The sequence below is a fragment of the Pyrus communis genome, chromosome 12 (assembly GCF_041283825.1).
Source record: "Pyrus communis isolate YQ-2024b chromosome 12, ASM4128382v1, whole genome shotgun sequence".
NCBI lineage: Eukaryota > Viridiplantae > Streptophyta > Magnoliopsida > Rosales > Rosaceae > Pyrus > Pyrus communis.
The window spans coordinates 23,547,774-23,575,338 of NC_142576.1; the positions used below are offsets into that span (position 1 = coordinate 23,547,774).

Sequence of the window (27,565 nt, forward strand, 5' to 3'; positions counted from 1 at the left end):
AGTCCAATTTTTTGAGTCAATAGTAGGAATAGTCCAGTTTATTAAAATAAGTCCAATTTGTTATATTTAATTATTTAATTATCAATAATTATCTGTTCAATGATAAGATTTATTATAAAAATTAAATTTCTTCCCAATTATCTCTTTGCTTATTTCTTTTTATTTATCTTTTTGTTATTTCTCGTTCTTCCTCCTGCTTTAAGCCCCATTTATAGATTTTATTTTTAATTTTTATAATCAACCTATATAACAGGTTAATTATATTTATCTACCTATATGACATATTCTTTTTTATAATCAACCTGTTACAAATTAATGTGTCTTGCTTATAGGTATGTTATGTTTTTTCTACATTTTAATTGGGTTTCATATCTCACGTATATGTATTATATACGTTCATATATTTGTTACTTGAGTTAGGGTAGAATGTTTTGCAGAAAAATTTATGTTAGTATATTAGTTTTTTTGTTATAAGATATTAAATATATTCTTTTGGAGTTGGAAAATGCATAATATTAGAAGATTTTAATTGATTTTTAATATTTTTAAAAAATATAAAATAAATATAAAAAAATAAAAATATATAATTAAATAACTGAACTCACTCTTAAAAATATTTTACGTTTTTAAACCTAGATTTAAAAGCCCCTTTAAAATACTGTCACAACGACATCTTAATCCTATCGGACTCATTCCCAAGAACGAGCAAAGCCTCTCATATTTGCGCGTATAACTTTTAGCCATGGCAACAGCTTACACATACCAATCCAGCCAGGTCATATATATTGGATGACTTTGCTGAGAAGTGGAAACAGAAACACCACCCACCTCTTCCTCTCTTTCTTTTTCCTTCCATTCCTGCAAATCTGTCCAAAGACTTCCATAACAATAAACAATTCAACATCTTCTCTCCTCTCTCTCTCTCTCTCTCTACTCATACTCCATCATCCCCATCTCTCAAGCTAGCACTCAATCTCTCCTTCTCTCTCTCTCCTCACTTTCTCTCTCTAAACATCTTCAGTCTTTGAGTTGAGCATCAATGACAGATATTAAAAAAAATGAGAAAAATAAGTAAAGTGATGACAGTCACGTCTCACCCTCCTCCTCCGAAACCTTTCCTTCAATCCAACTCCAACTCCAAACATTTCACAATCCAAATTTAGTCAAAACCCCAATTAATTAGCCCAGCAATCATCACAAAAGACTGCATCATTTTCCTCCAAAACATGACCGAGGTCCTTCAATCGCCGTCCCCATCTCACTTCCCTTCCCCTTCAAGCTCCTCCACTCCATGTGCTGCTGCTCCACCTACACCCAATGACTCACCATACCCACATGCCCTTTTAGAGGATACCCTCCAGGGGTATTTGGGTTCGGAAGAAGACGAAGAAAACGAAAGCGAAGACGAAGAGGAAGAAGAGGGGAAGAGGAAGGAGAGGGACAGAGAGGGTGATCAGCTTTCCCTTGTGACCCTTTTGGTCACTGCTTTCAGGAGGTCTTTGATTGGGTGTAGCAGTACTAATAGTGCAGATAGTGGAAGAGGGAAGCTTTCTTCCATGGAGATTGGGTGGCCTTCGAATGTCAGGCATGTTGCCCATGTCACCTTTGATCGGTTCAATGGGTTTCTTGGATTGCCTGTTGAGCTTGAACCTGAGGTCCCCAGGAGGGCTCCGAGTGCCAGGTCTATTGCAAATTTTCAATCTTTTTGTTATTGGGTTTTTTTTTTCCATGTGTAATTTTGTTTTGATTGATGGGTTTTTAAAGTTTTCGATTTCTGATAATTGGGTTTCTTGAAAGTTTTTATCTTGATAAAAATTGAGTTTGTTGAATTTTTATTGGGAATCCCTGTGTTAGGGTTTCATTTGGGGTATTGGGGATAAAGATTTCTAACGTGTTTTCTGGGTGGGTTTTGGAGCTGCATTCTTTTGTTTTTTTATGCCTTGCTGGAAATTTTCGATGATAAATCGTCGTTTTGTTTTAGTTTCTGTGTTGGCACATGGCATTATTCTGCTTTGCTTGCTTTGATTCTGCTCCGTAGAAAGTTTTTATTTTTATTTTTTTCCTCCTCACAAAAGACTCACCAATTATTGTACTTTATTCCATTAATTTTATCCTTCAACATGTATCAACAAGGAACAATGGATGCCAATTATAATATGTCCGTTGTAGTAGAATTTCATCACGATTCAACTCTGCGTGGTGACGATGTGCCGTCAAATTTGAGTACTGTGATGTTTAATAGCATGAATAAAGTTTTAAGGGTAAGTATTATACTGACATTGATTTCATCTGCAGCGCAAACGTTTTTGGGGTCTCAACAGAGTCTATGCAGCTTTCTTTTGATGCCAGAGGGAACAGTGTCCCAACAATACTTATTTTGATGCAGAGACATTTGTATGCACAAGGGGGTCTGCAGGTATATCACTCTTTTGCATATATTCATTTCTTACAGTATGTCCGGGGTAGAATGTAATTAGAAGACATAATTTCGGACACTTTGTTATAATTCAAAGTTTCAAACTATCTTCAATAAAAACTGGAGTTCACTCTTACATGCAGGCTGAAGGGATCTTCAGAATTAATGCTGAGAACAGTCAGGAGGAGTACGTCAGGGACCAATTAAATCGGGGAGTGATACCGGAGGGCGTTGACGTGCACTGTTTGGCCGGTCTTATTAAGGTAAGGCTTTACCGTCTGTTAATACTGGTCTTATTCTTTGTTCCATCTTATTGTCATTGTTCAATATCCCCTCCCTCAATCAATCAAAGGGTGAACTCATCTTCAAGCGTTTTCAGTTCACAAAATGACATTTGATGTTAAAATTCATGTACTGTTGCTTCTCAGGCTTGGTTCCGAGAACTTCCAACTGGTGTGTTAGACTCTCTAACACCAGAGCAGGTAATGCAGTCCCAGTCGGAAGAGGAGTGTGCTGAACTTGTTAGGCTCCTACCTCCAACAGAAGCTGCGTTATTGGATTGGGCAGTAAACCTAATGGCTGATGTTGCACAAATGGAACACTTTAACAAGATGAATGCACGCAATATTGCCATGGTGTTTGCACCAAACATGACTCATGTGAGTGAAAACTTTACTGTCCAAAGTTAAAACGCACCCCGATTTCATGCATAATCTTCATTGTTAGCGACATCCATGCCAACACGTTCTATGTACTAGAGTAGGAGCCAATATGTTAACTCAAATATCAGGCTATCTATAATCAATGCATTCGGCATTTTTTATGTTCAAAGCTTGAAGATATATAGAGTGAATTAGAATGGGATAAGATGAGGTATAATTTTTGGAGAGAGATTTTATTGCAATGCTTGGTTTTCTGTTACATGCTTAATATGTTCTAAGACCGAAAATCAGTCTTGTTATGAATCATCTAGGAAAAACCATTGCTAATCTGATAACTACGCGGTGTGATAAATTTCTTCATCCGATATCTTTTTTCACTTTCCATTTAGGGTTAGATGTGATAGTCTTGTTTCAGCATGTTGTCATGTTTAAGCCACACGTTGTCAAATTATTTTGAACAAGCCTTTGTAACTTTCATTTTCCGCAGATGGTAGATCCTTTGACTGCATTGATGTATGCCGTCCAAGTGATGAATTTCCTCAAGACTCTTATTGTCAAGACACTAAAAGAAAGAGAGGAATCTTTGGTGGAAACAGCCCCTGTACCCCACCTAGAGCCTTCTGACGAGGATGAGCACAAAAGCACTTTTCAACCATATCACAAAGAGGCCAACGAAGAGGCTAACAAGGAAAATGAGGAGGGCGCATTTGTTGGCGAAGAACCTGATTTAGAGAGCCCCCTTCATTCTACACAAAATGATCCCACAACCGAAAGTGGATCTCAAACTTTTCTATCTTCTATCAAGAATATCATTCCGGGAGGAAACTGGTTTCTGGCAGATAATTGTCCTTGCGAGGTTGTATCCCAAGTTAGCTCTTTGGCAAATGGGCCCCAAGAAGAGGGTTTAACAAGTTCAGGTAGAGAGGCTCAGCCAAACATTAGGAAGATCAAAAGTGGTCAAGCAAGCGGTTCGAATCTGAAGAAGGGGCCCAAGAAGGTAAACGAGCAGCTGCTGATTCAAACTGCTGTGACTGCAGATAAGAGCAAAAGAAGTGGAATTCTTAGCCGCATAAATTCGAGGACGGAGTTGGCTGAAGGTTGGCGTTGAAGAGTGTTTTGGAGGTGTTTTCGGGTGTTGGGGAGATTTGGGTTATATTTGCGTCTCCCATGTGGAAATATTGTGTATGTCTCTGTCTGTATGATGTGATGTGTGTTTTACATTTGTTTGTGGATTAAGCTTCTTAACCTTGTCCCTTGTACACATTTCTCTAACCCATTCTAATATTTTCTGTATTTTCTAGTAGGGACGAGAAATTTAACTTAATATCTTTCACTTACATTTGATGTGAGACTCCTATTCGATACATCCCCTCACATACAAGTTTCGCTAGGCTGTGTTCGGTCTATTTGGTTTGGCCTCGAACTCATTCGTTATGTTTTGTTGGGTTTGCCTCATCATCACTTGAAGATTCAGGTCAGACACTACACGGATCCATCAATCAACTCTTAAGGGAAACACCAATTCGGATGACATCATTGGAGGTGTAGATGGAGACTACAAGAGCGTGAAGGAGAGTTGAGACGACTATAATTTTATTGTTATTTTTTTTATTACAAGCAATATTCTACATTAATATTTGATTTATAAAAAGATTTAAGTTGTATGTGGATTGACACCATACAAGGTATCTGGTTCGATTTTTTAAACGGCAAAACTGAGAACTGAGTTATTTTCGGTTTGATTCAGTTCGATTATTTTCTTCGAATTACCCGTCTGTGCGGGTGGATTCGGGAAATAAGAAAAGTGGGTGGGACTAGTGCCGCTGTTATTGGGTCAAGAAACCCGACCCATATTTTGTGATAAAACCCGCCGAGCCCAAAACCCAAACCTCCACAAGTTTCCACCTTTCCTTTCCCCGTCTTTCCTTTCTCCGTCTTTGCTTTCATCGTCGGAGCAAAATCCATGTTTCATAGCAAAATTTCTTCTCTTTGTGCTGATAGACACCAGTTAGATTGCTTGCTTCAGAGGTAACCTAACTTTTTTGATTTGCTTTGCTTTCAATATCGTGGTGTTCAAATCGTGATTTTTTGTGTCACAGATTGTTGTATCACGCATGATTTTATTCAGACGCAGACCATTTTACAGAATGAACATTCGTGCCCTCCATAGCAATTTCTGCTCTCTGCTCCCTCTTCAACTTCCTTCTCGAATGTATGTGTATTTACCACAAAACCCACAATTTTCAATCACATTTTACTGCTTTTCGAAATCGAATTCTCAAATTTTGCGTCTTAAAAATGATGGGTTTTGCAGGGAAAGTCATTTGTGGTATGTTTTGCCTGAGGAGGTGAAGAGTGAGGGCCTTTTGAATCGGTATTTCGAGCTTCTGTCACCGTCTGAGAGAGATAATGTTTTGGGCATGCGTGGGATTGAGCTCCAGAAAAGAGCATTGCTTGCCCGGGCGTTGGTTCGCACTACGATTTCGAGATATGTAGGTCACCTCATTTTTACTTATACAAGTTGAAGAAAATGACTAGTTGTGTTGTTTCTTGTTTGTGTGGTTAATGTGGATATATTGTTTAATACTAGATCAGACGGACCATCGAGTTGATCCGAGATCCTTAAAGTTTAAAAAGAACAGTCATGGGAAGCCTGAGGTATTGATGTTTAGTGAAAATTTGTGTATACTCTCATTTCCTTGACTTGGTTTTTCTTACAATCATGTTGTTTGAGCTCTTTTTCAGGAGCAAATTTTAATCGTTCTTATAGCTTACTTGTGTAGGTAGAGTGGCAAATTGCAGCTGGCTGGCAGCCACCACCGTTGCATTTCAACCTCTCTCACACTTCTTCCTTGATAGCTTGTGGTGTAACTGTGGATTCACCGGTATGTATTGAGAGTATTCAAGTATACTTATTATGATTGTGCGTAGTGCGGATTGTTATTGAAGAAATTATATTTTGAACCTATGCGAATTGATTCCTATTTTAGATTGGTGTAGATGTGGAAGACAAGCAGCGGAAGTTGAAGAACAATATTTTAGCGTTTGCTCGACGGTACTTTTCTTCTCATGAAGTGGAACATTTATCTTCTATTTCGGACATTGAAATTCAGCGTCAACAGTTTATAAAATTATGGACTCTCAAGGTTTGTGAGACTGCTTGAATAATGATAATCCATCAAGTTTCTCTTTTATAGTTGTATGAAATCTTACATTACATGAACACTTGAATTGGTACATGACTGAGGTATAAATGGCAAGCCTTAAAATCTGATAACTTCTGTAAGAAACTTTTGTTTGTATGATTTTCCAAAAAAATATCCAGAGATTGGTCAAGGGAAAAGAAACTCATAAAAGCACTTATATAGGGATCATATGCAAAGGTGGGGATGAATGACGGAAAACATTTGAAATTAACTGGGATATCCATAAAATTTAATACGAGCTCACAAATATACTGAAAACGCATAATACCTTCACGTCTAGGCTGTGTTTTCTCAAGCATTTCCTTATTGCCATCAATCTCCTTTCTCCTTTCCAGGAGGCATATGTGAAAGCATTGGGAATGGGCTTCTCTGCTTCTCCGTTTAATACCTTCACCATTCGATTGAGGGATGCAGCTAAGAGAGGCATCAATTTATCTGGGGATGTAGATTCTGAGGTATGTCAGAGACTTATAAACACAAATTTATTGCAACATATTCCATGGGTATCAAACTGAAAGCGCTTTATATAGAGTCCGGGGATAACCCTGGCTGTGAATTGGCTATGAAATTATCAACTATAGTGTTGAAGTACAATGGTCTACTATCGTTATTTTATGGAGTCCGAGGATATTCTCCACCGTCTTCACTTTCTGCATATAGCTTATATAAAAATTACTTCTGGTCTAAATATTGGTTTTAGTATGCAATTTACTTATCTTGAAGAAGTTTTGGCCTCCCTTTGAATATTCACTCTGTTGTTAGATATCCGAAATTAGTGTTGAACCTTTTGGCCCCGTGAACCTCACAAGAAATTGGCAATTTTCGCTTCTAGAGTTGGCTGGTTCTCATTATGGTGCCATTTGTATGGAAAGACATAAAACCGTTGGAGGTGAGAGTCTTTCACTTTCTTTTTGTTTAATGATTTTTATTCTTATTGTGGATTAATGAAATGATTGAGAAACCAATTCTACTTTATAATTTGAACTATTTGCAGGCAAAGAAAAAGCTCCGATAGAATTGACGGTGCGGAGAACTATTCCATATGTTGAAGAAGAATGTGTTACAGGAACTGATGCGGCCGTACCAATAGGCGGATTGAATTGTTGATTATTTTTGTAAGTAGTTCTTTCTTTCTACGAACAATGTACCTATATCTTCGGCGTCTTGCTCCACTAGTATCAGGTTTCGTAGCCAGTGATTCTCTTGAACAGTTTGTACTTCAAACCCATGTATTGTCATAGAGAAGTTCCATGAACCCGCTAAATCAGAACCGAGATCATCGGAATTAAGTCGCCCAACACCTGTAGGAAACTTGTTCTCTGGCATTGTGTTTGTGTGTTCAACAGCCAAAAGCCGATGAGGACTTCAAGCCAAGATAGCGACCTTTCACCTCAACTTCTCTCATGATTTCGAGTCCAAAACCTCCTTTTCGATTCAAACTTTATAAACATGACAGTCTCCGCAAACCCTCAGGTTCTTTATCACTACGACTTCGGTCCCTAAGTTACGAGGTATTTTGAGGAGTTCCTCCTTACCCTTGACGAGCCAAGTCTCTCTTTCAAAAATTTGTTTTCTTATTTTTTGGAAGAAATTCTTATTCTACTACTCAACTTAACGGAAAAGTTGACAAAGTTAACGAAAATGACTACTAGTGCAACAAAGGACATAATTCGAGTACATGAGAAACTATTAATGGAGTTCAAGAACGAAAACTAATTTCGTGGTATTGATCATGAATCTTTGCTACAATTTAGCCTGATTTGCTTGTATAAAATATAAAACAATGTTTTTATCTCCCCCATGGCTATGAGCCTATGAGTACTCGACAAGAATAGGAAGATAAATAGAACATTTTATTTGCGTATTAATCTCGTTAAAAAAAATTGACAAAATTAAAGAATTTGTTCAAGAATTTCAATTGTAAGCATTAAGCACACTATCATAAATGATATTACTATTCTAAGCTTTGCTAAGAGTAAGAAAGAATTTGAATTCGGAACGCTTTGAGTTGTAGAGGCGGAGCTCACAATAATAATAAGGGAGTTTTAATGAAAAGCTCGCGATATTGTTCATTTTAATGAAAAACTACATTTTTACATTATAAAGTCAAACCTGATATTATTCACTTTACCTTTTATTTTGTCATTATCGTTAAAACTCAAAGTTTTCAAGTCATTTTCATTAGTTTTCCTTAATAATAATCCACTAAAATGAAATAGAAATCTGGAACGTCACAAAATCGCTTGCTACCCAAAGTTTCTGGTTCTGCCGCTAGTGAGTTGAAGACAATTGCTAAATTACAAAAAAGATAGTGTTATTCACACATTTATTTTTACTTTTCATGTACTTTTATTATTTTTTACCTTCGATCTTTTTCAATTTATTTGATCAGACAATCGAAAATTATGAGAGTCGTATAAGAAGTAAAAACGGTTATTCAGGTAAAACTACGTTTACAAAATATAATTCAATTCAAAACGTTGCTCTACGTGATCGATGGGGACGTGATACTGAGGGTCTACGGTAATTGCGTTGGTGCGCGAAGCACCTTATCACCCATCTAACTAGAAGATAACAGACATGGATAGAGTAATCAGCTTTGGCCCGAAAAAGCAGAAAAAAGAAAAATCTTAACGGCGATGGAAGCCGTACATTTCTCGACCGTTGCATCCCGCCACTTTTCTGCGACGTCGCATTCCGTGTCCACCAGCAGAGGCTTCTCCGATTCCAAGTACGCGGGGGCGAGGAGTCCAACGGCCAAGCTGGGCTCTTCCTGGACAGCTCCGCGCAACCCCGCTTGGCTCACTTCTAGAAACTTGTTCACTGTAAGTCCTTAAATCTTGTTTGCTTTCCGAGAAAATGAGGGAAAATAGTTTGGAATTTGGAATCGGCAATGAAAGCTTCGTACTTTTTTTTTGTATGCTGATAAATTTGTGTTTGGTGAATTGTTGTTAGAGAGAGATATGGGGTTGGGTGAATTCCAAGCAAGTTGTGATTACTCGAAAGGAGTTGCGGGGGATTGTGAGGGCTGAAATGTTTGGCCAGTTGACGAGCGGGCTCGAATCGGCTTGGAGCAAGCTCAAGGGCGAAGGTTTTGCTTCTTTTGCACTTTTACTCCTTGTGCGTTGCAAAATTTTGAATCAAATTTTCTAGGGTCAAGTGAGTTCTATTAAAAAGCACTTGTTTGGGTTGCTTCCTGAAGGGCTAATAGTGTTTTTTAACAACCAAAAGCACTATTAAATGGTAGAAGCGCTTTCTGAAGAAGCACTTGCTCTGTGCTTCTTTAGAAAGCACTTCCAAGTTCCAAGTGTTTTGTTAGGAAGCACTTGGATTTTTAATTTTTTAATAAAGTTTTATTGCATGCTTAAAAATAATAAAGCACCTTTAGAAGAAGCACGTATCAGCAAAAGTGCTTCCTATAATAGCAGTCCCAAATGAGCTCTTATAGAGTTCAATTGGAGAGAGAAAAAAAACCCTTCAACGAGTCACATTGTCATTTTCTAATTGATACTTAGTTGTGGAATTTCATTGACGCGCTTCTCCGGTTGAAGGGTTGGCATGATTTTTTTATTTTTTTTCTTTTTTTCTTTCTCAAGTATTGGCCTTGAAGTGTTTTTCTCTAAAGTGTAATGTTATCACGGGCTTCTATGTAAAAAAAAAAAAACCCCTTTAAAATTCCACAGCATGATCACACTGATTACTGTGTTTTTGTACTGCAGAGGTTTTGACTAAGGAGAATATTGCGGAGCCTATGAGAGATATAAGGAGGGCCCTTTTGGAAGCTGATGTGAGCCTTCCTGTTGTAAGAAGGTTTGTGCAAGCTGTCAGTGACCAGGCTGTTGGTGTCGGGGTTATTCGAGGAGTGAAGCCGGATCAGCAATTGGTCAAGGTAACTTCGCATGCTATATAACGATACAGCATTCTCTTGCTCATTTCAACGAAAAGCTAGGTAGTTTATGTTGAGCGTTGATTTCTAATGAGTCGATTGTGGCTTCTTTCAGATTGTGAATGATGAGCTAGTAAAACTGATGGGTGGAGAGGTGTCTGAACTTACCTTTGCAAAATCTGGTCCCACTGTTATTTTGTTGGCTGGCTTACAAGGAGTTGGGAAGACGACTGTATGCGCAAAATTGGCTAACTACCTTAAGAAACTGGTGCATTTCCACAAGCATATCCCTCTTTCCATACCATTATTATATGCATTGGAGCTATGCAAAATTTACTTTTTCCGTTTTCTGACCTGGTGACATACACCGCTCACAGGGGAAGAGTTCTATGCTTGTCGCTGGTGATGTATACAGACCTGCTGCTATTGACCAACTTGTAATTTTAGGTGAACAGGTATACAAGTTTCATTGCCAATGAAGTGAGCGACTTTACATTTCCAGTGACTCTTATGCTCTAAAATTTTTGGTTCGCGTTCATTCTTATGTTAAAGTTTAGCGTGTAACAGGTAAAAGTGCCCGTATATACAGCAGGGACTAACACTAAACCTTCAGAAATAGCTAGGCAAGGTTTAGCAGAGGCCAAAAAGAAGAACATAGATGTAGTAATAATGGATACTGCTGGAAGACTTCAGGTAACTCTTCTACATATTATTAGTTAGTTTTGTAATGATATCTTGTGAACGACTGCTGGGTTATATTAACTTTCGGCTGGATTTTCTTTATGTTTTCGTTTTGTTCCGTTTAACAGATAGACAAAGGAATGATGGATGAGTTGAAAGAAGTTAAGCGGGTATTGAACCCCACAGAAGTTTTGCTTGTTGTGGATGCCATGACTGGCCAAGAAGCTGCAGGTATTCCGATTTCAGACTTGTAGTTCAATTTTTTTGAGTTTATTTTCAAGTTTAATCACCCAATTATACAGAATTTTCTTTTCCTTTCTTCAGTTATTGCTGCAAAAACTAGACAGAGAAGCAAAACGAACATGTTTTTACTGTCGTATTTGTTTTCGTAGTTTAATGTACGCATAAGAGTTTGGAAATTGGTTGCACTACATAATGTTCGAGATAAAGTACCAAATTCATACCCATCTGAATTGAATTATGAGATTCATAGACACAGTTGTTGATTTGAATCATATTGTGATTAGTTTGCATGCCATTTGATGTTCTTAGTGCATTCAAAACTTGAAATACACATCTGGTGCAATTGCGGTTACCAATTGTTAAAAGATGTAATGTTGCTATGCTACAAAAGGAAGTATGATTTTTCCTAGAAGTAGGCTGACTATTTTCTTTGAGTTTGCAGCTTTAGTCACGACATTCAACGTAGAGATTGGGATTACTGGAGCTATTTTAACAAAGCTAGATGGCGATTCTAGAGGTGGAGCAGCTTTGAGTGTTAAAGAGGTTTGCCTGTTGTTGCCTTACTTTTGTCACAGTAATCTCATTTGTTCTGCCCCATTTGTCATTCATTATAAATTTTAAGGGAACGCGAAGCTAAAGGTAAGCATTTGTGGTACAAACAATGATTTGAAAATCTCGAAAAGAATGTTTGTATAATTTATCAAGAATTTTATTTTCAAATTATGCTTGGAGTGTAACAATACCTTGTACACTATAAGATGTTTGCATTCCTTTTAGCATTCTGAGTACGCAGTATTGCATTTTGAAGCATCTCTTCTTGCAAAAATAGTTAAGCTTCTGAAAATACTTTTCTGTAATTTTCTAATATTGAGTTAATGGCAGGTATCAGGAAAGCCAATCAAGCTTGTCGGGCGAGGAGAGAGGATGGAGGACCTTGAACCTTTTTACCCTGACCGTATGGCAGGACGCATATTAGGAATGGGAGATGTTCTCTCTTTTGTGGAGAAGGCGCAAGAAGTTGTAAGTGGGGTTTTTCCCCCCTTGTAAATTCCACCACAGATTCCCTGAATATTTATATGAATATAGTTCTGATTGAGTTGTCACTATAGATGAAACAAGAAGATGCCGAAGACTTACAAAAGAAGATAATGAGTGCAAAGTTCGATTTCAACGATTTCCTGAAGCAAACTCGTGCTGTTGCACGCATGGGTTCCATGACTCGTGTTCTTGGAATGATCCCTGGAATGGGCAAAGTATGAAAGCCTGTTTGGTCGCTATTCTCCGTGTTTACTTATGACCTGAAATTTGATAGTTGCTGAGATCCAGTGGCTTCTTTTTTTTGGTTGTATCTAATTCTTGAACTTTCCAATTTGTCTGACCGAACAGGTTACGCCTGCACAAATTCGAGAAGCAGAGAAGAGTCTGAAGATTATGGAAGCAATGATTGAAGTGATGACCCCTGGTATTTGATTCCTCTTGATTTATTCAAACTACCATTTAATGATGATACTTAAGATGCTTCATGGTGCGTTGTGGGTTAAATTTGGCTTTCTGATTCTCATCTTTGATCACAGAGGAAAGGGAGAAGCCAGAGTTGTTGGCAGAATCTTCAACCAGGAGAAAAAGAGTTGCTCAAGAGTCCGGGAAAACAGAGCAGCAGGTATGTGCAATGGCTACCTACGTTTCACATCTCCTCATATTAGCTTCCCCATAAGGGCGGGTTGCAGATGTTGAACACACATGCACACACATTTTTACAATCAACTGTGACGTATAACCGTAATGTTCTCATTGATGACAATATCAGGTGAGCCAACTTGTTGCTCAACTCTTCCAAATGCGAGTTCGTATGAAGAATCTAATGGGTGTAATGGAAGGCGGATCTATACCTGCACTGAACAATCTTGAAGAATCTCTCAAAACTGAACAAAAGGTGCTTTACTTTCCGTTACTTTTATGCGCTCTCTGTAATTCATACGCCATGCCATTGAACTGTAGAACATGTCTCTGCCTTCTAGTTTTGCCATTTTCGCACTTACCATTTTTTGTGCATTTATCATAGACTGTTGTTGCTTGGTGGATACATGTTTTACTGTTTGGGATCCTTCCTTTGTCAGGCTCCTCCCGGCACTGCAAGGCGGAAGCGACGATCTGATTCAAGGAAGCAGTTTGTTGGCTCGGCATCTCGGCCCGGTCCTCGTGGTTTCGGAGGCGGGAACTGAGCGAGCATAGCAAAGGGGAGTTCAGGTCAATGAGATGCGAGCTCTTGGTATTTTACACGGACTGCACAAGCATAATGCATATTCTTCGTGATCGCTGTACTTTGTGAGAGTTGATGTTCCTGCAGTAGGCAATGTATCAAGCTCATTGTATATTCACTTTTCTGTACGCAATCTATCTTTGTATTAATGAGAAATTCATGCATTGCGGTTGCAACGCTCTTAAATATATTGCGGTCAGTCATTCATGTGCATGTGAGATTTATGATCGTGATGCTGTTAATGTCTGTGGAGCCCACACTACATCAGCACTCAAGATTTCACTCCCGCGCCCTCTAAATGTGGATCACGGAAGTTTTGACGGACGGTTTAGCACAGAACAAAAAAGTAGGTTGGTTAACCTAAAAGACCCAGAAAAACATGACAAACCGTTGCAGCTCAACCTAACTCACCACGTGTTCTTTAAGAAAAGGTACTGACACGTGTCCTTGCCTTACATTTTCTCTCTCCTGCTTCCCTTCCTACGGCCATAGAAACAAAGAAAGAAAAGCAATAACTTGAAAGGAAGAACGAACTCTTTATCGTTTGGAAAAAAAAAATGGCGGATTCGACATTTCCAGCGGCTAATGTGGATGCAGAATTGAATCCAGGCGAAAACAAGAACTTTGAGGAAGACAGTGGATCATCTCTAGTAATTACCTCGAAGGAAATTAAGGTGATATTTTTTTTAAACGCCTGAATTTTTGTATTCTCAAATACAAACAGGGAACCACAAACTTTTAATAAAAAATAAAACTCGGGAAATCTAGGACTTAATAGAGGGAGCCCAAAACGTGTTTTATATCCCGCTTATTGTTGATTTTTACTTTTGGTCTTCGTACGTTTTTATTAAAAGTTTGTAACCAGTTCTTTTGTATATACAATCATACTTGAGTACCTAATGATTTACGCAATCATATTTTGTAGGCTTGCACTCCTCACCTTACTGTGATGCTGTTGATAATTGAATACAAAGTTGCACTTAGCGGTTAATGCTTTAGCCAATAATTGAATACAAAGTTGCACTTAGAGGTTAATGCTTTAGCCAATTTTGGGCATCAGCAGTCCTCTGATTGTATTTGGTTAGATGTAGTTTTCGAATGGATGTAGTTTTTCTTTCGTGTAAAAAAACATGAAAGTAAGGAGAGGATTGCAAGTTTACAAAGTAGGAAATCGTTTTATCAAAAAGTGATAAGCAAGTGATGCGGTTGACAGTTTGATCCTATGATCTTCAGTAACCAAAGCTCTGATGCCATGTTAGACAACTATTGAATCTTACATGTCAAGCTCTTTGTCAGTGAACCTTAGAACCACTTAACAACACATTTCAAGCTAACACGAACACTTTTAGCAACCAAATTAAATAAAAAAAAGTCGGAAACCTTGTTATTCTTTTGTGCCTCTCATATATATGTAGTGCAGTCTTGCGAATAATGTTGCCCTTATCATCTTCAAGGACAAAGTAGAGGCTGAAGAGAGGAAGCAGGAGAAGGAGAAGGAGAAGGAGAAGAAAGACGCAGCGCAGACGGTCAAGACAAGCGTTATAATCTCGGCTATGGTTGTGGCTGTCGTAGGGGCGATATTTGCCCTAACCAAGAAATTGAGAGAGAAATGAACTTCGAAGCCCGGGCGATGTAGAAGCAATGGGAAAAATTTCCAGCCCCTTCCGTTGCTTCTGTTGTTCTAGTGTTATTTTGGAATGAGGGAACTTGCATGGTAGTAACTACTTTTCGGATAATTTGATGTAGATTTGGTAATTCTCTATCAACTATACATTGTATGAGTTATGTAAGGAAACATGAAATCTAACGCAGTGTTCCTTAATTTTTGTTGTTGTTGTTGTTTTTTTTTTTTTTTTTTTTTTTTTTTTTTAAGAATGTTAAATAAAATGTTTCAAGATTTTATCCTCGTGAGCATCATCTTTTGTAAGTTCATCACAAAGTGTTTCAAGATTTTGTTCTTGTGAGCGTATCTTCTAGTTTGGTTTGATGTGGTTATGTGTGATAGGTTTTGTATTGTCTTTTTGTTGCATTTGTAATCATAAAATTATATTAATCGATAATGCTTCTTGATATATTTGATTAATAGAATATTTATTACCTTAAAAAAAAGAATACCGACTTGTCAAAAAACATTGTTCTCAATAACGATAGAGAGTACATTTGGGCTAGAGCAAGTGATGTAATTTCGTGGCATTAGAAGTTTAAAAGGGGAGAATAAACATGTTATGCACGTGCTTTCTCGTACCAATAGAATAAAGACGTGGAATAAAATTTTACAGTTGTGTTTATTTTTGAAGAATATTTTTGCTCATCCTCAAATGATGGTAATGTTCACTATTCTATTTATTTTTAAATATCATCATCCCATTTTCTTCGTTAAATGAATTTAAATTTCGATATCCATCTATTTAATTAATATAAATTTCAAAATTTAAACCCATACGTTTTTAGCACGGTTATTAGCAAAAGTGCACAGTTATTTCCGTGTCCCGAAAGTGAAGCAAAAGTGCACAGGTTCAAGTTTGGAGCTGAACCTGAAGGCCAACGAACAACCTTCTTCTTCCTCAAAAAATGCCCAAAAATGTTTTTAATTTCTCTGAAACCTCCTCCACCTCCGCCCCTCTTCCTCCACCTCCACCTCAAACCCCAACACGTACTTTCCCCTCTCCCCAAACCCAAACTCCCACTCCTCAAATCCCATAATTCCACAAATGTTCCCTCCCTCCTCCCCACCACCCCACCAAACCCCACAAAGCGCCACCCTTTCTCTCAAACCCTCCACTCCATCACCTCCCTCAAACCATACATTCTCTCCCACCGTCGCCCAATCCTCCTCGGCTGGTTCTGCAGCCTCGTCTCCGTCTACTCCCTTTCGAAAACCGTCACCAAAATGGGCAAATTCTCAGCCTTTATCGGAAATTTGGACCCCGCCGCGTTGAGAAACGAGGGCTTGGCCGTGGGGGTCTTGGTGCTCGCCAGGCTTGTTGCCGTGTACTGGCAGCAGGCGTTTCTCTGGGACGCAGCGCTCAGCGCCGTTTACCGGGTTCGGGCTGAAGTGTTTGAAAGGTTTCTGGGGAGTGACTTGGGGTTTTTTGAAGGCTCCGGCGGTGTTTCGAGTGGAGACGTAGCTTATAGGATCACTGCTGAGGCGGCGGATGTTGCTGACACTATCTATGCTCTTCTCAATGTGAGTAAAGTACTATGATTGATTTTATTCACAAAACGACTATTAGGACCTGTTTGGGACTGCTTTTGAAGGGGCTAAAAGCTCTTACAATCTAACTGCGCCTAGCAGAAAAGTTGACAAGTGTTTTTGGTCGTAGAAGCGCTTTTTGGAGAAGCACCTACCAAATGTTTGTTGATTATGTGGGTTCTGATTGGTTTTGTGAATGGCAGACCATTGTACCCAGTGCTCTGCAGTTGTTAGCAATGGCTGCGCAGATGTTGTCTATCAGCCCTTTGCTGTCTTTGATTTCAGCTCTGGTAATTAAGTTGGTAACTTTGTTTAGTTCACGTAAAGTTATTGTGCTCTTGGTTGAGTGTGGTTTGATTCTCTTTTGTGGTTTGGAGTATGGGTAGGTGATTCCATGTATGGCTCTTGTCATTGTCCGTCTCGGTGTGAAGCTCCGAAAGATATCTAACAAGGCCCAACTTACCATTGCTGCTCTCTCAGCGTATCTCAATGAGGTATACACTATATCTTATATTATAACCCTGCTCCATAGCATATGCTTCCATGAGTGCTCAACTCTCTTTCTTGCATTAACATTATGGTTTCTGCGCATGCGCGTCTTTGTTGGAGTTTCTTCGTCATTGGCTGGCGGATCGTGATTAGTTCTTATATTATTGCGTTGCAGGTCCTCCCTGCAATTCTTTTTGTGAAAGCAAACAATGCTGAGTTGTGTGAGAATGCTAGGTTTAGGAAGTTTGCCTACGCTGACCTCTCTGCACATTTGGAAAAGAAGAAGATGAAGGCGCTTATTCCTCAGATAACACAGATTATATATTTTGGAGTGTTGTTTGTGTTGTGTGCTGGTTCACTGGTGTTTTCTCGCGGCACTTTTGACAGCTGTGACGTGGTTTCATTTGTAACGGCATTGGTTTTTCTAGTTGAGCCAATTCAGGTAATATTATGTGACATAGCCTTCTTAACTCAGTTTGCAGGTTTTAATCGTATTCCATAGCTTTTTTTTTAACTTGGTTACTGATATGTGGAAATTGTCTTTTTAGGTTTCTTAATATTTTGGAGCATTATTATTTTTTATAGGATTTCGGAGAATTATTTTATGTCCTTCATTTCACGTTTCTTGAAATTCAATTGACACTATTAACTTAGTCTGCTTTGGTCCACTTATGAGATGTAAATAATTTGCTGCAGTTGTCTGAAGCTGATTTCCTAATCATTCTGTATTTATTATTATTGTTCAGCTGTTGAGGAGCTGTCTTAAGTTATCAATCTGAATCTAAAGAATCGCGCAGGGTGTTGGAAAAGCATACAATGAGTTGAAGCAAGGAGAACCAGCTATTGAACGCTTGTTTGAATTGACCAGGTTCAAATCGATGGTAATTTTTTTCCTAAACAAAAGACTCAAGTGGAGAATCTTTGGTGTAATTATCTGTTTCAGATACATAAACACATAAAATTCGTTGAGATTAGTTCTACGCCAGTGCAATACGAATGCTCTTTCTGTAAATATATAAAAATCATTATTTTGTGCCTTTGACTAGATGCTTAACTCTACTTTTTAACTCAACATTGTGATCGTTCAGTGTAGTTGTTATTCATGCTGCTTTGACATCTATTATTTATTCCTGAACACAGATAAAGGAGAAACCAGATGCTGTTGATTTAGACCGCGTTACAGGAGAGGTCAAATTTTGTGATGTATCATTTAAATACGGGAACAATATGCCTTATGTTTTGAATGGATTGAATCTGCATATTAAAGCTGGAGAGACAGTTGCTTTTATTGGGCCCTCTGGAGGAGGAAAGACAACCCTTGCAAAACTACTTCTTCGACTTTATGATCCTTTATCCGGTGAGTTCTTTGGAATTATGATTATTGATTCTGCTGCCATGAGCATTTTCTTGTTCATTTATGAATCTGCATATTAAATCTGGAGGCACCATATGGGTTTTTCTTGTTTTACAGGTTGTATACTTATTGATAACCACAGCATCCAAGACGTCAAGTTGACAAGTTTAAGGAGACACGTTGGCCTCGTTTCTCAGGATATCGTGAGTGACCTATATCTATATCTTTTGGTGTCTCTCTTTCTTTTTTTCCACAAAAGAAACAATAAAATTTCGTTACAAGGGCTAAAACACAAAATCTTCCTTCTACTTCTATGCTTATAATGATTTGAGTAAAAAGTTTTTCAATTATCTCACGCTGTTTGTATTATTATTTCAAATAATCATACAATGAACTTTGTCTTTGTTAGACACTATTTTCAGGAACAGTCGCTGAAAATATTGGGTATAAGGATCTCATGACAAATATTGACATGAAAATGGTCGAGGATGCAGCGAGAACCGCAAATGCAGATGAATTTATTAGAAACCTCCCTGAAGGGTACGAAACCAACATAGGACCGAGAGGCTCAAGTTTGAGTGGAGGTCAGAAGCAAAGGTGAAGCAACCACGATCCAAATGTTGATGTTTAGTATGATTGCTAGGTTCAGCCGAAAAAAAAGCTCACGTTGAATATGATGATTTACATGTTAAATACTCCAAAAGTTTGTTAATAAACTTCTCTGTTTTCTCTCCTCGAATGCAGACTAGCTATTGCAAGGGCACTCTATCAGAATTCTTCTATATTGATTTTGGATGAAGCCACTTCTGCTTTGGATAGCAGGTCTGAGTTGTTGGTCCGAGAAGCTGTCCAACGCTTGATGGAAAATCATACGGTAAGTATCAGCACATCCTATCTGCCTAGCATGCCCTCTGTTCCTCCCACATCTTATTATTTTTCAACTGATTTAACTGCAGCACAATCTTTTATCTAGTTATGTTTGTGTGTGTGCAACTGCAGCGATACCCCATTACCATCTGTTTTTAACAAAGAAACAACGAAAAAATTTCTTGTTGAGCAATGGTAGTGAAAAAACACTTACTGCACTGCATGTTGCATCTCACATAATGTTTCTGTGCATGCATACATTCCGTGCTTTTACTTGCAGATATGTTGAACCTTAATGGATCAGATATTGTGCTTATTAACAGGTCCTGGTGATTGCCCATCGGTTAGAAACGATACTGATGGCTAAACGAGTGTTCCTTTTAGGTGACGGAAAACTTGAAGAGGTAACTCGCTCGAGTCTCTTGGCTGGTCAGCATGTGTCATAGGGCTCGTGACCCGATTACCATGGCAACAAGCAGTGGCATACACATGGATCATGTCCAAGCGAGATTTTCTGATTTTGCGTTACATACAGGATTCCAGGTCGGTCTTTTCAACAATAATTCAGAAAAATGGAAAGCAAAGGCACTCTGGCTATGAAATTCAAATTACTTGTTTGTAATATAAACAACTTTCTCCAAAAATATCAATCTAATTATATTACGAATGAGTATGTGGACGGACGTCCTTGTTAGTTGTATACCCTAAAAAACATGTTACTCGTATCTATGCAAATAATGCAATTCCCATCCCAAATTTGCCTGATAACGAATTCTTGCATTCCGTCGAGTCGATACGGACGATCGATCGTCCACCCGATACTTTGCTAAAACAGAGCACAAGGACGAACGCAAGTATATAGCAGAGCTAATTAACATTGCCGGATAAATTCCGAGAACTGAGGCTGTGATATCTACATACAATTAAAACCCATGTTTTGCTTCTCTTGGTTGCTTTTCCCGAATGATAACTTCGGCACTGGAAATCTTATTGCATCCCATCAACGTTGTTGTAAGACTCGTAACTTTCGCCATATGCTGCGGTGACAAAAGTACGACCATTTCCTGCAAATCTGGGGCACACTCGAGCACATACGTAGCTAACTCAATTCCATTAGAACCACAGCAAGCTGATCAATAAAAGCAAGATTTTGCATCTTCCAATATTTTACATTGAACCCAAATGTCTGCAAAGCAGGAACGGCAACAAGCAAATCTGTATAAGGTTACGCAGTTTGAACGGGGTGAATACGCTACTGAAGCAAGTAGCAGCACAGATAACTTACATTAGATTTAGGGTTGTCGAGAGATGTGTTTGAGTGCTTCCGATGCTCAGATACAACGAGAGTGCATCGCATGATAAGGCTTGTCTGGATCCTTTCTTAAATGGAGCCTGCAGATTTAAAATGCATGTTTAACACATCTAAATTTCATGTTCCTCGACAGAACGTAGCATAAAAATGAATTTCATCTAGTTAACGAAACTGTTATAAAAATAAATTGAAAAGGTTGGTCTTTGCCAAGAAAAATTATCAGGCTAAAAGGTTATGGTACTTTAGAACAAGACACTTGGCGCTGCATAAACTGCAAAGAACCTCAAACGCATTGTCTGAGTCGTCTACTTCGGGCTGCAATAAAACCCCGGCAGCAAATAAGCGTTCTAATTTTCCCAGCTTTAGGCGGTTCATCAGATTTCCGACCCATTTCAAATCCCTAAGATTTGGAGCACAAATATTTAAGGAATTTTCGTTTGGTGAATCAAACACCCAGGCAATAGTTAAGTCTTCAAGTTTCTCACCTGAGATATTAATATGGCAAATTTCGTTACAGTAATTAGAAAGATGTAACTTTTTCAATGACGAGCTCTCAATGGTGATAGTTTCTGTCCCACTAATGTTCTCAAGATGTAATTCTGTTGAATTGTAATCTTGTTCTTGGCCCAAGAAGATGATCCAGCTCATAGAAAACTCATAAAATGTGCTAGAAAATTCTAGCAAAAGGTTGTCGGTGCATTAGGCATGCATACTAAAAAATCTGGAGAGTTCTTGCAATATTTAAGTAGGCTTGCAAGTAGAAATATCTAGAACCACAAAACTTGTGGCTAGGAGGAATTTAGTCCAATTCCACCGACATGGTGAGTCGGTTAATCAAGGCTATACATAGCGCGATGGTATTGCTACGTAAGAATGCAGAGGAAGTGAGAAAAAGAGGGAATTAGTTTAAGGGTGTTTGAGTGTTTCCTCTTGTATTAAGTTGGTGTGAGAATAAAAAAAATTTGTATAACACTTTGAGTGTTCTTTCTTTCTCTTGCCTATCAAAGTCCGTTGCATTACATTCTCCTTTGTGAGATAAACATCTCCAAAGTAGTGAAGCATTTTTAAACCCCAACAAAGTGGTACCAGAGCTATGGCTAGCAACGCTATGGTAGCCTTCCAAGTTCCAGTGCTCGACAACAACAACTTCGATAATTGGAGTATCAAAATGAAGGCCCTTTTGGGGGCACACGATGTCTGGGAAGTCGTGGAGAAAGGCTACACTGAGCCAGAAGATGAAGCTACTCTATCTCAACCGAAGGAGAGTTTGAAAGATTCAAGAAAGAGAGACAAGATGGCTCTCTACCTCATCTATCAAGCATTAGATGACACTAGCTTTGAGAAGGTCTCGAGTGCAACGTCTGCCAAGCAAGCATGGGAGAAGCTTCAAACCTCTTACAAAGGAGCCGAACAAGCAAAAAAGGTTAGTCTTCAAGTATTAAGAGGTGAGTTCAAATCTCTACAAATGAAAGGGTCTGAATCAATCTCTGATTATTTCTCAAGAGTCTTAGCCGTTTCCAATCAATTAAAAAGAAACGGAGAAAAGTTAGAAGATGTTAGAATTATGGAGAAGATATACTACGCTCGTTGGACCCCAAATTCGAGCATTGTCGTGACGATTGAAGAAATTAAAAACTTGGAAGAAATTAGTATAGAGCAATTAATGGGTTCGCTACAAGCATATGAAGAGAAACATAAGAAGAGGCAAGGGAATGATGAGCAGCTCCTCAAGACACATGTCCAACCAAAGAAGCAAGAAGAAAGCTTCGACAACGAGAGAAGCCAGTATGAAAGAAGTTGTGGCCGAGGTCGCGGACGTGGACATAGTTGGAACTTCAACAACCATCGCAACTACGAAAGAGGAGGAAGGTCAACAAAAGGTCGTGGAAGAGGACGCTCAAACTTAAGGTATGAAAAATCTCAAGTTCAATGTTATAATTGTCAAAAGTTTGGGCATTATGCTTGGGAATGTAGAGCTCCAAACAGTAGACTTGATGAGAAGGTCAATTATGTGAAAGAAGAGAAAGAAGAGAATGGCGTTGTGCTACTAGCATGCAAGAACAATGATGGAGACCAAGACTATACATGGTACCTTGACACTAGTGCCAGCAACCACATGTGTGGAAGAAGAAGCATCTTCGTAGAGCTTAATGAATCAGTGAGTGGCAATGATTCTTTTGGAGATGAATCCAAAATACCCGTAAAAGGAAAAGGTAACATCCTTATTCCCCTGAAAAATGGCGGTCACCAATTAATTTCAAATGTCTACTAACGTGCCCAATATGAAAAACAACATTTTGAGCTTGGGTCAACTCTTAGAAAAAGGTTCTAATTTTCATACGGAAAATTATAGCCTTTTTCTTAGAGATGACAAAGGAAGATTAATTGCCAAGGCAAAAATGTCAAAGAATAAGATGTTTCCCATGAACATTCAAAACGATGTTGCAAAAGTGTCTCAAGATATGTTACAAAGACATATCTTGGCTTTGGCATCTTCGTTTTGGGCATCTTAACTTTGGGGAATTGGAGTTATTATCTATGAAAGAGATGGTGAGAGGCTTACCGTGCATCAGCCACCCTGATCAAGTTTGTGAAGGATGTTTACTTGGGAAACAGTTCAGGAAAAGCTTTCCAAAGGAGTAGACCACAAGAGCCCAGAAGCCACTCGAGCTCATTCACACCGATGTGTGTGGTCTAATAAAACCAAGCTCTTTGGGTAAAAATAATTATTTCCTTCTCTTCATTGATGATTTTTCAAGGAAAACCTGGGTGTATTTCTTGAAGCAGAAATCAGAAGTCTTTGGAGTATTCAAGAAGTTCAAAGCCATTGTAGAAAATGAGAGTGGTTGCAAGATCAAAGCCATGAGATCTGATCGAGGAGGAAAATTCACTTCGAATGAATTTCAAGAGTTTTGTGAAGCAAATGGAATTCCTCGACCTTTGACAGTTCCAAGATCCCTTCAACAAAATGGTGTGGCGGAAAGAAGAAATTGAACCATCCTTGACATGGCTCGAAGCATGCTCAAAAGCAAGAAATTGCCTAAGGAATTGTGGGCAGAACCTGTAGCATGTGTTGTTTACCTATCCAATCGGTCTCCAACAAGAAGTGTGTGGGGAAAAACTCCGCAAGAAGCATGGAGTGGAAGAAAACCAGGTATTTCTCATCAAAGAGTTTTTGGAAACATAGCCCATGTACATGTACCAGACGATAGGAGAACCAAACTCGATGACAAAAGTGAGAAGTTCATCTTCATCAGCTATGACACAAATTCAAAAGGTTATAAGCTGTATAATCCAAACAATGGGAAGACGGTGATCAGTTGAGACGTGACGTTCGATGAAGAAGAAGAATGGGATTTTGGCTCACATGTAGGTGATCTTCACTTCTTTCCTCAGTTTGAAGAAAAGAATGAACAAGGGATGATAGAGCAAACAATAAAGGTTTAACAAGAATCCACTACTCTACCTGCTTCACCAATATCAACCAATCATGGCTATCCACCAGCATCAGCATTGTCAAGTGGGAGTCTAAATGAAAGAGAAGTACCACGCACAAGAAGTATACGAGATCTCTATGAGGTAGCTGAAAGACTTGATAATCCTACACTTTTCTTCTGTCTCTTTGCTGATTATGAACCAGTTGACTTCCAAGAAGCAGTGCAAGATACTAAGTGGAGGAAAGTAATGGATGAAGAAATTAAAGTAATCCAGAAGAATGATACATGGGAACTCGCTATTCTTTCGGAAGGACACAAAGCCATTGGAGTCAAGTGGGTGTACAAGACAAAGAAAAATGCCAATGGAGAGGTTGAAAGATACAAGGCGAGACTAGTGGCGAAGGGCTATTGTCAAAGAGCCGGAATTGACTATGATGAGGTATTTGCACCTGTTGCTCAGTTGGAAACTATACGATTACTAATTTCTTTGGCAGCTCAAAACAGTTGGAAGATTCAACAAATGGATGTGAAGTCCGCCTTCCCAAATGGAGTCCTTGAAGAAGAAGTCTACATTCAGCAATCGTCAGGCTATGAAATCAAAGGGCATGAAGACAAATTTCTGAAGCTAAAAAAAGCCCTCTATAGGTTAAAACAAGCGCCAAGAGCATGGAATAGTCGCATCGACAAGTACTTCTAGGAGAACAACATCACCAAGTGCCCTCATGAACATGCTCTCTACGTCAAAGTCAAGGATGGAGATATTTTGATTGTGTGCTTATATGTGGATGATCTAATCTTCACCGGAAGTAATCCACGCATGTTTGAAGAGTTCAAGAGAGTGATGACCAAAGAATTCAAGATGACAGACATCGGGCTGATGGCATACTACCTAGGCATTGAAGTCAAGCAGAACGAAGAAGGAATTTTCATCTCCCAAGAAAGCTACACAAAAGAGATACTAAAAAAAGTTCAAAATGGACGACTACAAGCCCGTAAGCACGCCAATGGAGTGTGGAGTCAAACTAACCAAGCATGAAAAAGGAGAAAGCGAAGATCCAACATTTTTCAAAAGTCTAGTTGGAGCTTGCGCTACTTGACTTGCACAAGACCAGATATTCTCTATGCCGTCGGATTAGTCAGTCGCCACATGGAGAACCCCACAACTACACATTTGAAGACCGCCAAAAGAATTCTTCGATACCTCAAAGGTACTGTTAACTTTGGCTTGTTCTATTCAAGTTCTGATAACTACAAACTTGCTGGATATAGCGACAGTGATTGGGCAGGAGATTCTGACGATAGAAAAAGCACTACTGGATTTGTGTTCTTCATGGGAGACACTGCATTCACATGGATGTCGAAGAACCAACCAATTGTCACACTATCTACTTGCGAAGCTAAATACGTAGATGCTACCGCATGCGTCTGTCATGCAATTTGGTTGAGAAACTTGCTGAAAGAATTAAGCATGTCGCAAAAAGAACCAATAGAGATTTATATCGACAACAAGTCTGCAATAGCCCTAGCAAAGAATCCAGTATTCCATAACAAGAGCAAACATATAGATACCCGTTATCACTACATAAGAGAGTGCATTGCAAGAAAGGATGTGCAAGTGGAATACGTGAAGTCTCAAGACCAAATCGCAGACATATTCACCAAGCCACTCAAACAAGAAGACTTTGTGAGATTAAGGAACTCAATCGGCGTCACAAGACAAGATTATGAGGGAATGTTGAATTGTAATCTTGTTCTTGGTCCAAGAAGATGATCCAGCCCATAGAAAACTCATGAAATGTGCTAGAAAATTCTACCAAAAGGTTGTCGGTGCATTAGGCATGCATACTAAAAAATCTGGAGAGTTCTTGCAATATTTAAGTAGGCTTGCAAGCAGAAATATCTAGAACCACAAAACTTGTGGCTAGGAGGAATTTAGTCCAATTCCACCGACATGGTGAGTCGGTTAATCAAGGCTATAAATAGAGATTGTATTGCTATGTAAGAATGTAGAGGAAGTGAGAAAAAGAGTGAAGAAGTGTAAGAGTGTTTGAGTGTTTCCTCTTGTACTAAGTTTGTGTGAGAATAAAAAAAATTTATTTAACACTTTAAGTGTTCTTTCTTTCTCTTGCCTATCAAATTCTGCATTACCTTTTCCTTTGTGAGATAAACATCTTCAAAATAGTGAAGCATTTTTAAACCCCAACAAATTCCTCAATGCATTTGCAGGAACACGAGACCCATTTGAAAAAAATCCTCATCTCCCACACGGACATATCCCAACTCCAAGTACTTGAGATTAGAGGAAAAATTACGGCGAGGAGTTTTAACTATTGTACAATTCATGTTCACCACTAGAGACCTCAAAGATCTGCAAAGGAAGATGCAAGACGGAAACAGTTCCTCCTCATAATCATATAAAGTCATATCAAGATCAAGCTTTTCAACATTACACCTTACTGCATTCTGGATCCACGTGAGCATCCGAAAATTCTCATGAACACAGGAGCATGGTGTTTCGTCACCGTTGTCTGCATTGTGTTTATACCAATGAAAACGAAAGCACTCTATCCTATTATCCCCGCGGTGAGAAATTAATCTATCCAAATAACTCAACAACTTTAGCGTTTGATTACACTCGGACGTATTCGCCTCCGAAAATTCATCAGATACCAACTTAGGAGTTGATAGGTAAAGTTTTCTGCATCTTTTCGACGCACAGCCGAAACGAGCGAGGTCTGTTATAGCAAGGAAGGAAAGAATGTGATGGGCAACTTGGTCTGGAAGGTTACCAAATAGGTCTGCCGTCCTCCCACTACAACCTCCTTCACCATCACAACTTTCAGTAGCCAATAACTTATGCGTTCGCTCCATTAATCTAAAAACTTTTTCTTTTGGAGGGAAAGTGCGTTTCGATTAATACTACTGAGAAATTGGAATTAAACACTAAAAACTCCAATTAAGTTGTGATCTTTACATGCTGAACCAAAATTGAAGAAAAGTACGGTGAGTACACGGAGTACGTACCATTGTGGTACCCAACAGAATTCAAGCATACTCTAGCTAGTAATAGTGGGTGACTGTGCGAGCGGAAATGGGTGGATGCGTCTCCATCATCCTGAGTTATGCAGATACTGAGCGCGACAAACCCTAGTTTTGTTGATTTTGGGGGTGCCCTTGATTGAACTGGTGCTTCAGAGTTCAGAGTGTGGGGCGTTTGTCATTGCTTTCTAAATTCATAAAAGAGGAGATGAATTACTTGTCGTCCAAGTAAATACAATACTATATGGAAAGAATAACTAGTAACCAAATTTATTCAGGATTTATAAAATTACACTTTAATATAATATTTATAACAATATTTAGTATTATTATTATTATTATTTTATTTTTACCCACCCCACCCCCAACCAAAGAAAAATTGCTTACTCTCGTGTAAAAAGACATCTAAGAACAATAAAAATGAATTCTCTGTGCCGTCTCTCTCTACAACTATCTCAATTCCTTGGAATAAATATTTTCTTCATTTTTTATTCCTCTAGTTTAAAGCCAAAGAGCTTGA

General features: G+C 38.7%; 5 protein-coding genes and 1 pseudogene across 8 annotated transcripts; 5 read left to right on the forward strand and 1 right to left on the reverse strand.

Moving 5' to 3' along the window:
* The first annotated feature begins 660 nt into the window (after positions 1-660).
* LOC137744936 (rho GTPase-activating protein 1) lies at positions 661-4,415 on the forward strand. The gene is made up of 5 exons (XM_068484755.2): positions 661-1,681; positions 2,296-2,416; positions 2,560-2,679; positions 2,845-3,075; positions 3,566-4,415. The coding sequence occupies exons 1-5, from the start codon at positions 1,227-1,229 to the stop codon at positions 4,184-4,186; spliced, it is 1,548 nt and encodes a 515-aa protein (XP_068340856.2). The 5' UTR covers positions 661-1,226; the 3' UTR covers positions 4,187-4,415.
* A 335-nt stretch (positions 4,416-4,750) lies between these two features.
* LOC137744937 (uncharacterized) lies at positions 4,751-7,539 on the forward strand. 3 transcript variants are annotated; one of them, XM_088681319.1, is made up of 9 exons: positions 4,751-5,106; positions 5,178-5,290; positions 5,393-5,570; positions 5,674-5,736; positions 5,849-5,963; positions 6,069-6,133; positions 6,620-6,739; positions 7,047-7,173; positions 7,279-7,539. In XM_088681319.1, the coding sequence occupies exons 2-9, from the start codon at positions 5,193-5,195 to the stop codon at positions 7,389-7,391; spliced, it is 879 nt and encodes a 292-aa protein (XP_088537445.1). In that variant the 5' UTR covers positions 4,751-5,106; positions 5,178-5,192; the 3' UTR covers positions 7,392-7,539. The 3 variants fall into 3 exon arrangements, with proteins under 3 accessions (XP_088537445.1, XP_068340857.2, XP_068340859.2); XM_068484756.2 differs by having other exon boundaries at positions 4,754-5,106; positions 5,862-5,963; positions 6,069-6,224; XM_068484758.2 differs by having other exon boundaries at positions 4,787-5,106; positions 5,862-5,963; positions 6,069-6,224; positions 7,117-7,173.
* A 1,205-nt stretch (positions 7,540-8,744) lies between these two features.
* On the forward strand, positions 8,745-13,542 carry CPSRP54 (chloroplast signal recognition particle 54 kDa subunit). Its single transcript, XM_068485134.2, has 14 exons — positions 8,745-9,109; positions 9,240-9,375; positions 10,004-10,173; positions 10,286-10,438; positions 10,548-10,625; positions 10,738-10,863; positions 10,980-11,082; positions 11,537-11,637; positions 11,977-12,114; positions 12,204-12,347; positions 12,481-12,556; positions 12,669-12,754; positions 12,902-13,027; positions 13,212-13,542. Exons 1-14 carry the CDS (start codon positions 8,924-8,926, stop codon positions 13,314-13,316), a joined length of 1,728 nt encoding a protein of 575 aa, XP_068341235.2. The 5' UTR covers positions 8,745-8,923; the 3' UTR covers positions 13,317-13,542.
* Positions 13,543-13,788: 246 nt separating this feature from the next.
* LOC137744569 (uncharacterized) lies at positions 13,789-15,180 on the forward strand. The gene is made up of 2 exons (XM_088681425.1): positions 13,789-14,028; positions 14,809-15,180. The coding sequence occupies exons 1-2, from the start codon at positions 13,912-13,914 to the stop codon at positions 14,965-14,967; spliced, it is 276 nt and encodes a 91-aa protein (XP_088537551.1). The 5' UTR covers positions 13,789-13,911; the 3' UTR covers positions 14,968-15,180.
* Positions 15,181-15,809: 629 nt separating this feature from the next.
* Positions 15,810-20,025, forward strand: ABCB29 (ABC2 homolog 12). Of its 2 annotated transcripts, none has more exons than XM_068485917.2 (10): positions 15,810-16,541; positions 16,751-16,837; positions 16,934-17,041; positions 17,212-17,478; positions 17,834-17,917; positions 18,177-18,393; positions 18,508-18,593; positions 18,800-18,987; positions 19,135-19,264; positions 19,581-20,025. In XM_068485917.2, exons 1-10 carry the CDS (start codon positions 15,936-15,938, stop codon positions 19,701-19,703), a joined length of 1,896 nt encoding a protein of 631 aa, XP_068342018.2. In that variant the 5' UTR covers positions 15,810-15,935; the 3' UTR covers positions 19,704-20,025. The 2 variants fall into 2 exon arrangements, with proteins under 2 accessions (XP_068342018.2, XP_088538218.1); XM_088682092.1 differs by having other exon boundaries at positions 15,877-16,541; positions 19,562-19,817.
* A 53-nt stretch (positions 20,026-20,078) lies between these two features.
* On the reverse strand, positions 20,079-26,877 carry LOC148692537 (F-box/LRR-repeat protein At4g14103-like; annotated as a pseudogene).
* Between the last annotated feature and the right edge of the window lie 688 nt (positions 26,878-27,565).

What these genes read in the sequence shown, in the direction of transcription:
- LOC137744937 (XM_068484756.2), top strand. Translation starts at nt 5,193, where the DNA reads ATGATTTTATTCAGACGCAGACCATTTTACAGAATGAACATTCGTGCC. An exon ending in CTTCAACTTCCTTCTCGAAT is followed by an intron (nt 5,291 to 5,392) that starts GTATGTGTATTT and finishes TGGGTTTTGCAG; the next exon opens with GGAAAGTCATTTGTGGTATG. An exon ending in ACAGTCATGGGAAGCCTGAG is followed by an intron (nt 5,737 to 5,861) that starts GTATTGATGTTT and finishes TTACTTGTGTAG; the next exon opens with GTAGAGTGGCAAATTGCAGC.
- CPSRP54 (XM_068485134.2), top strand. Translation starts at nt 8,924, where the DNA reads ATGGAAGCCGTACATTTCTCGACCGTTGCATCCCGCCACTTTTCTGCG. An exon ending in TTGTAATTTTAGGTGAACAG is followed by an intron (nt 10,626 to 10,737) that starts GTATACAAGTTT and finishes AGCGTGTAACAG; the next exon opens with GTAAAAGTGCCCGTATATAC. An exon ending in TGATCCCTGGAATGGGCAAA is followed by an intron (nt 12,348 to 12,480) that starts GTATGAAAGCCT and finishes CTGACCGAACAG; the next exon opens with GTTACGCCTGCACAAATTCG.
- LOC137744569 (XM_088681425.1), top strand. Translation starts at nt 13,912, where the DNA reads ATGGCGGATTCGACATTTCCAGCGGCTAATGTGGATGCAGAATTGAAT. An exon ending in TTACCTCGAAGGAAATTAAG is followed by an intron (nt 14,029 to 14,808) that starts GTGATATTTTTT and finishes ATCATCTTCAAG; the next exon opens with GACAAAGTAGAGGCTGAAGA.
- LOC137744936 (XM_068484755.2), top strand. Translation starts at nt 1,227, where the DNA reads ATGACCGAGGTCCTTCAATCGCCGTCCCCATCTCACTTCCCTTCCCCT. An exon ending in GTTTGGCCGGTCTTATTAAG is followed by an intron (nt 2,680 to 2,844) that starts GTAAGGCTTTAC and finishes GTTGCTTCTCAG; the next exon opens with GCTTGGTTCCGAGAACTTCC. An exon ending in TTGCACCAAACATGACTCAT is followed by an intron (nt 3,076 to 3,565) that starts GTGAGTGAAAAC and finishes CATTTTCCGCAG; the next exon opens with ATGGTAGATCCTTTGACTGC.
- ABCB29 (XM_068485917.2), top strand. Translation starts at nt 15,936, where the DNA reads ATGTTTTTAATTTCTCTGAAACCTCCTCCACCTCCGCCCCTCTTCCTC. An exon ending in GCCTCGTTTCTCAGGATATC is followed by an intron (nt 18,594 to 18,799) that starts GTGAGTGACCTA and finishes TGTCTTTGTTAG; the next exon opens with ACACTATTTTCAGGAACAGT. An exon ending in GCTTGATGGAAAATCATACG is followed by an intron (nt 19,265 to 19,580) that starts GTAAGTATCAGC and finishes GCTTATTAACAG; the next exon opens with GTCCTGGTGATTGCCCATCG.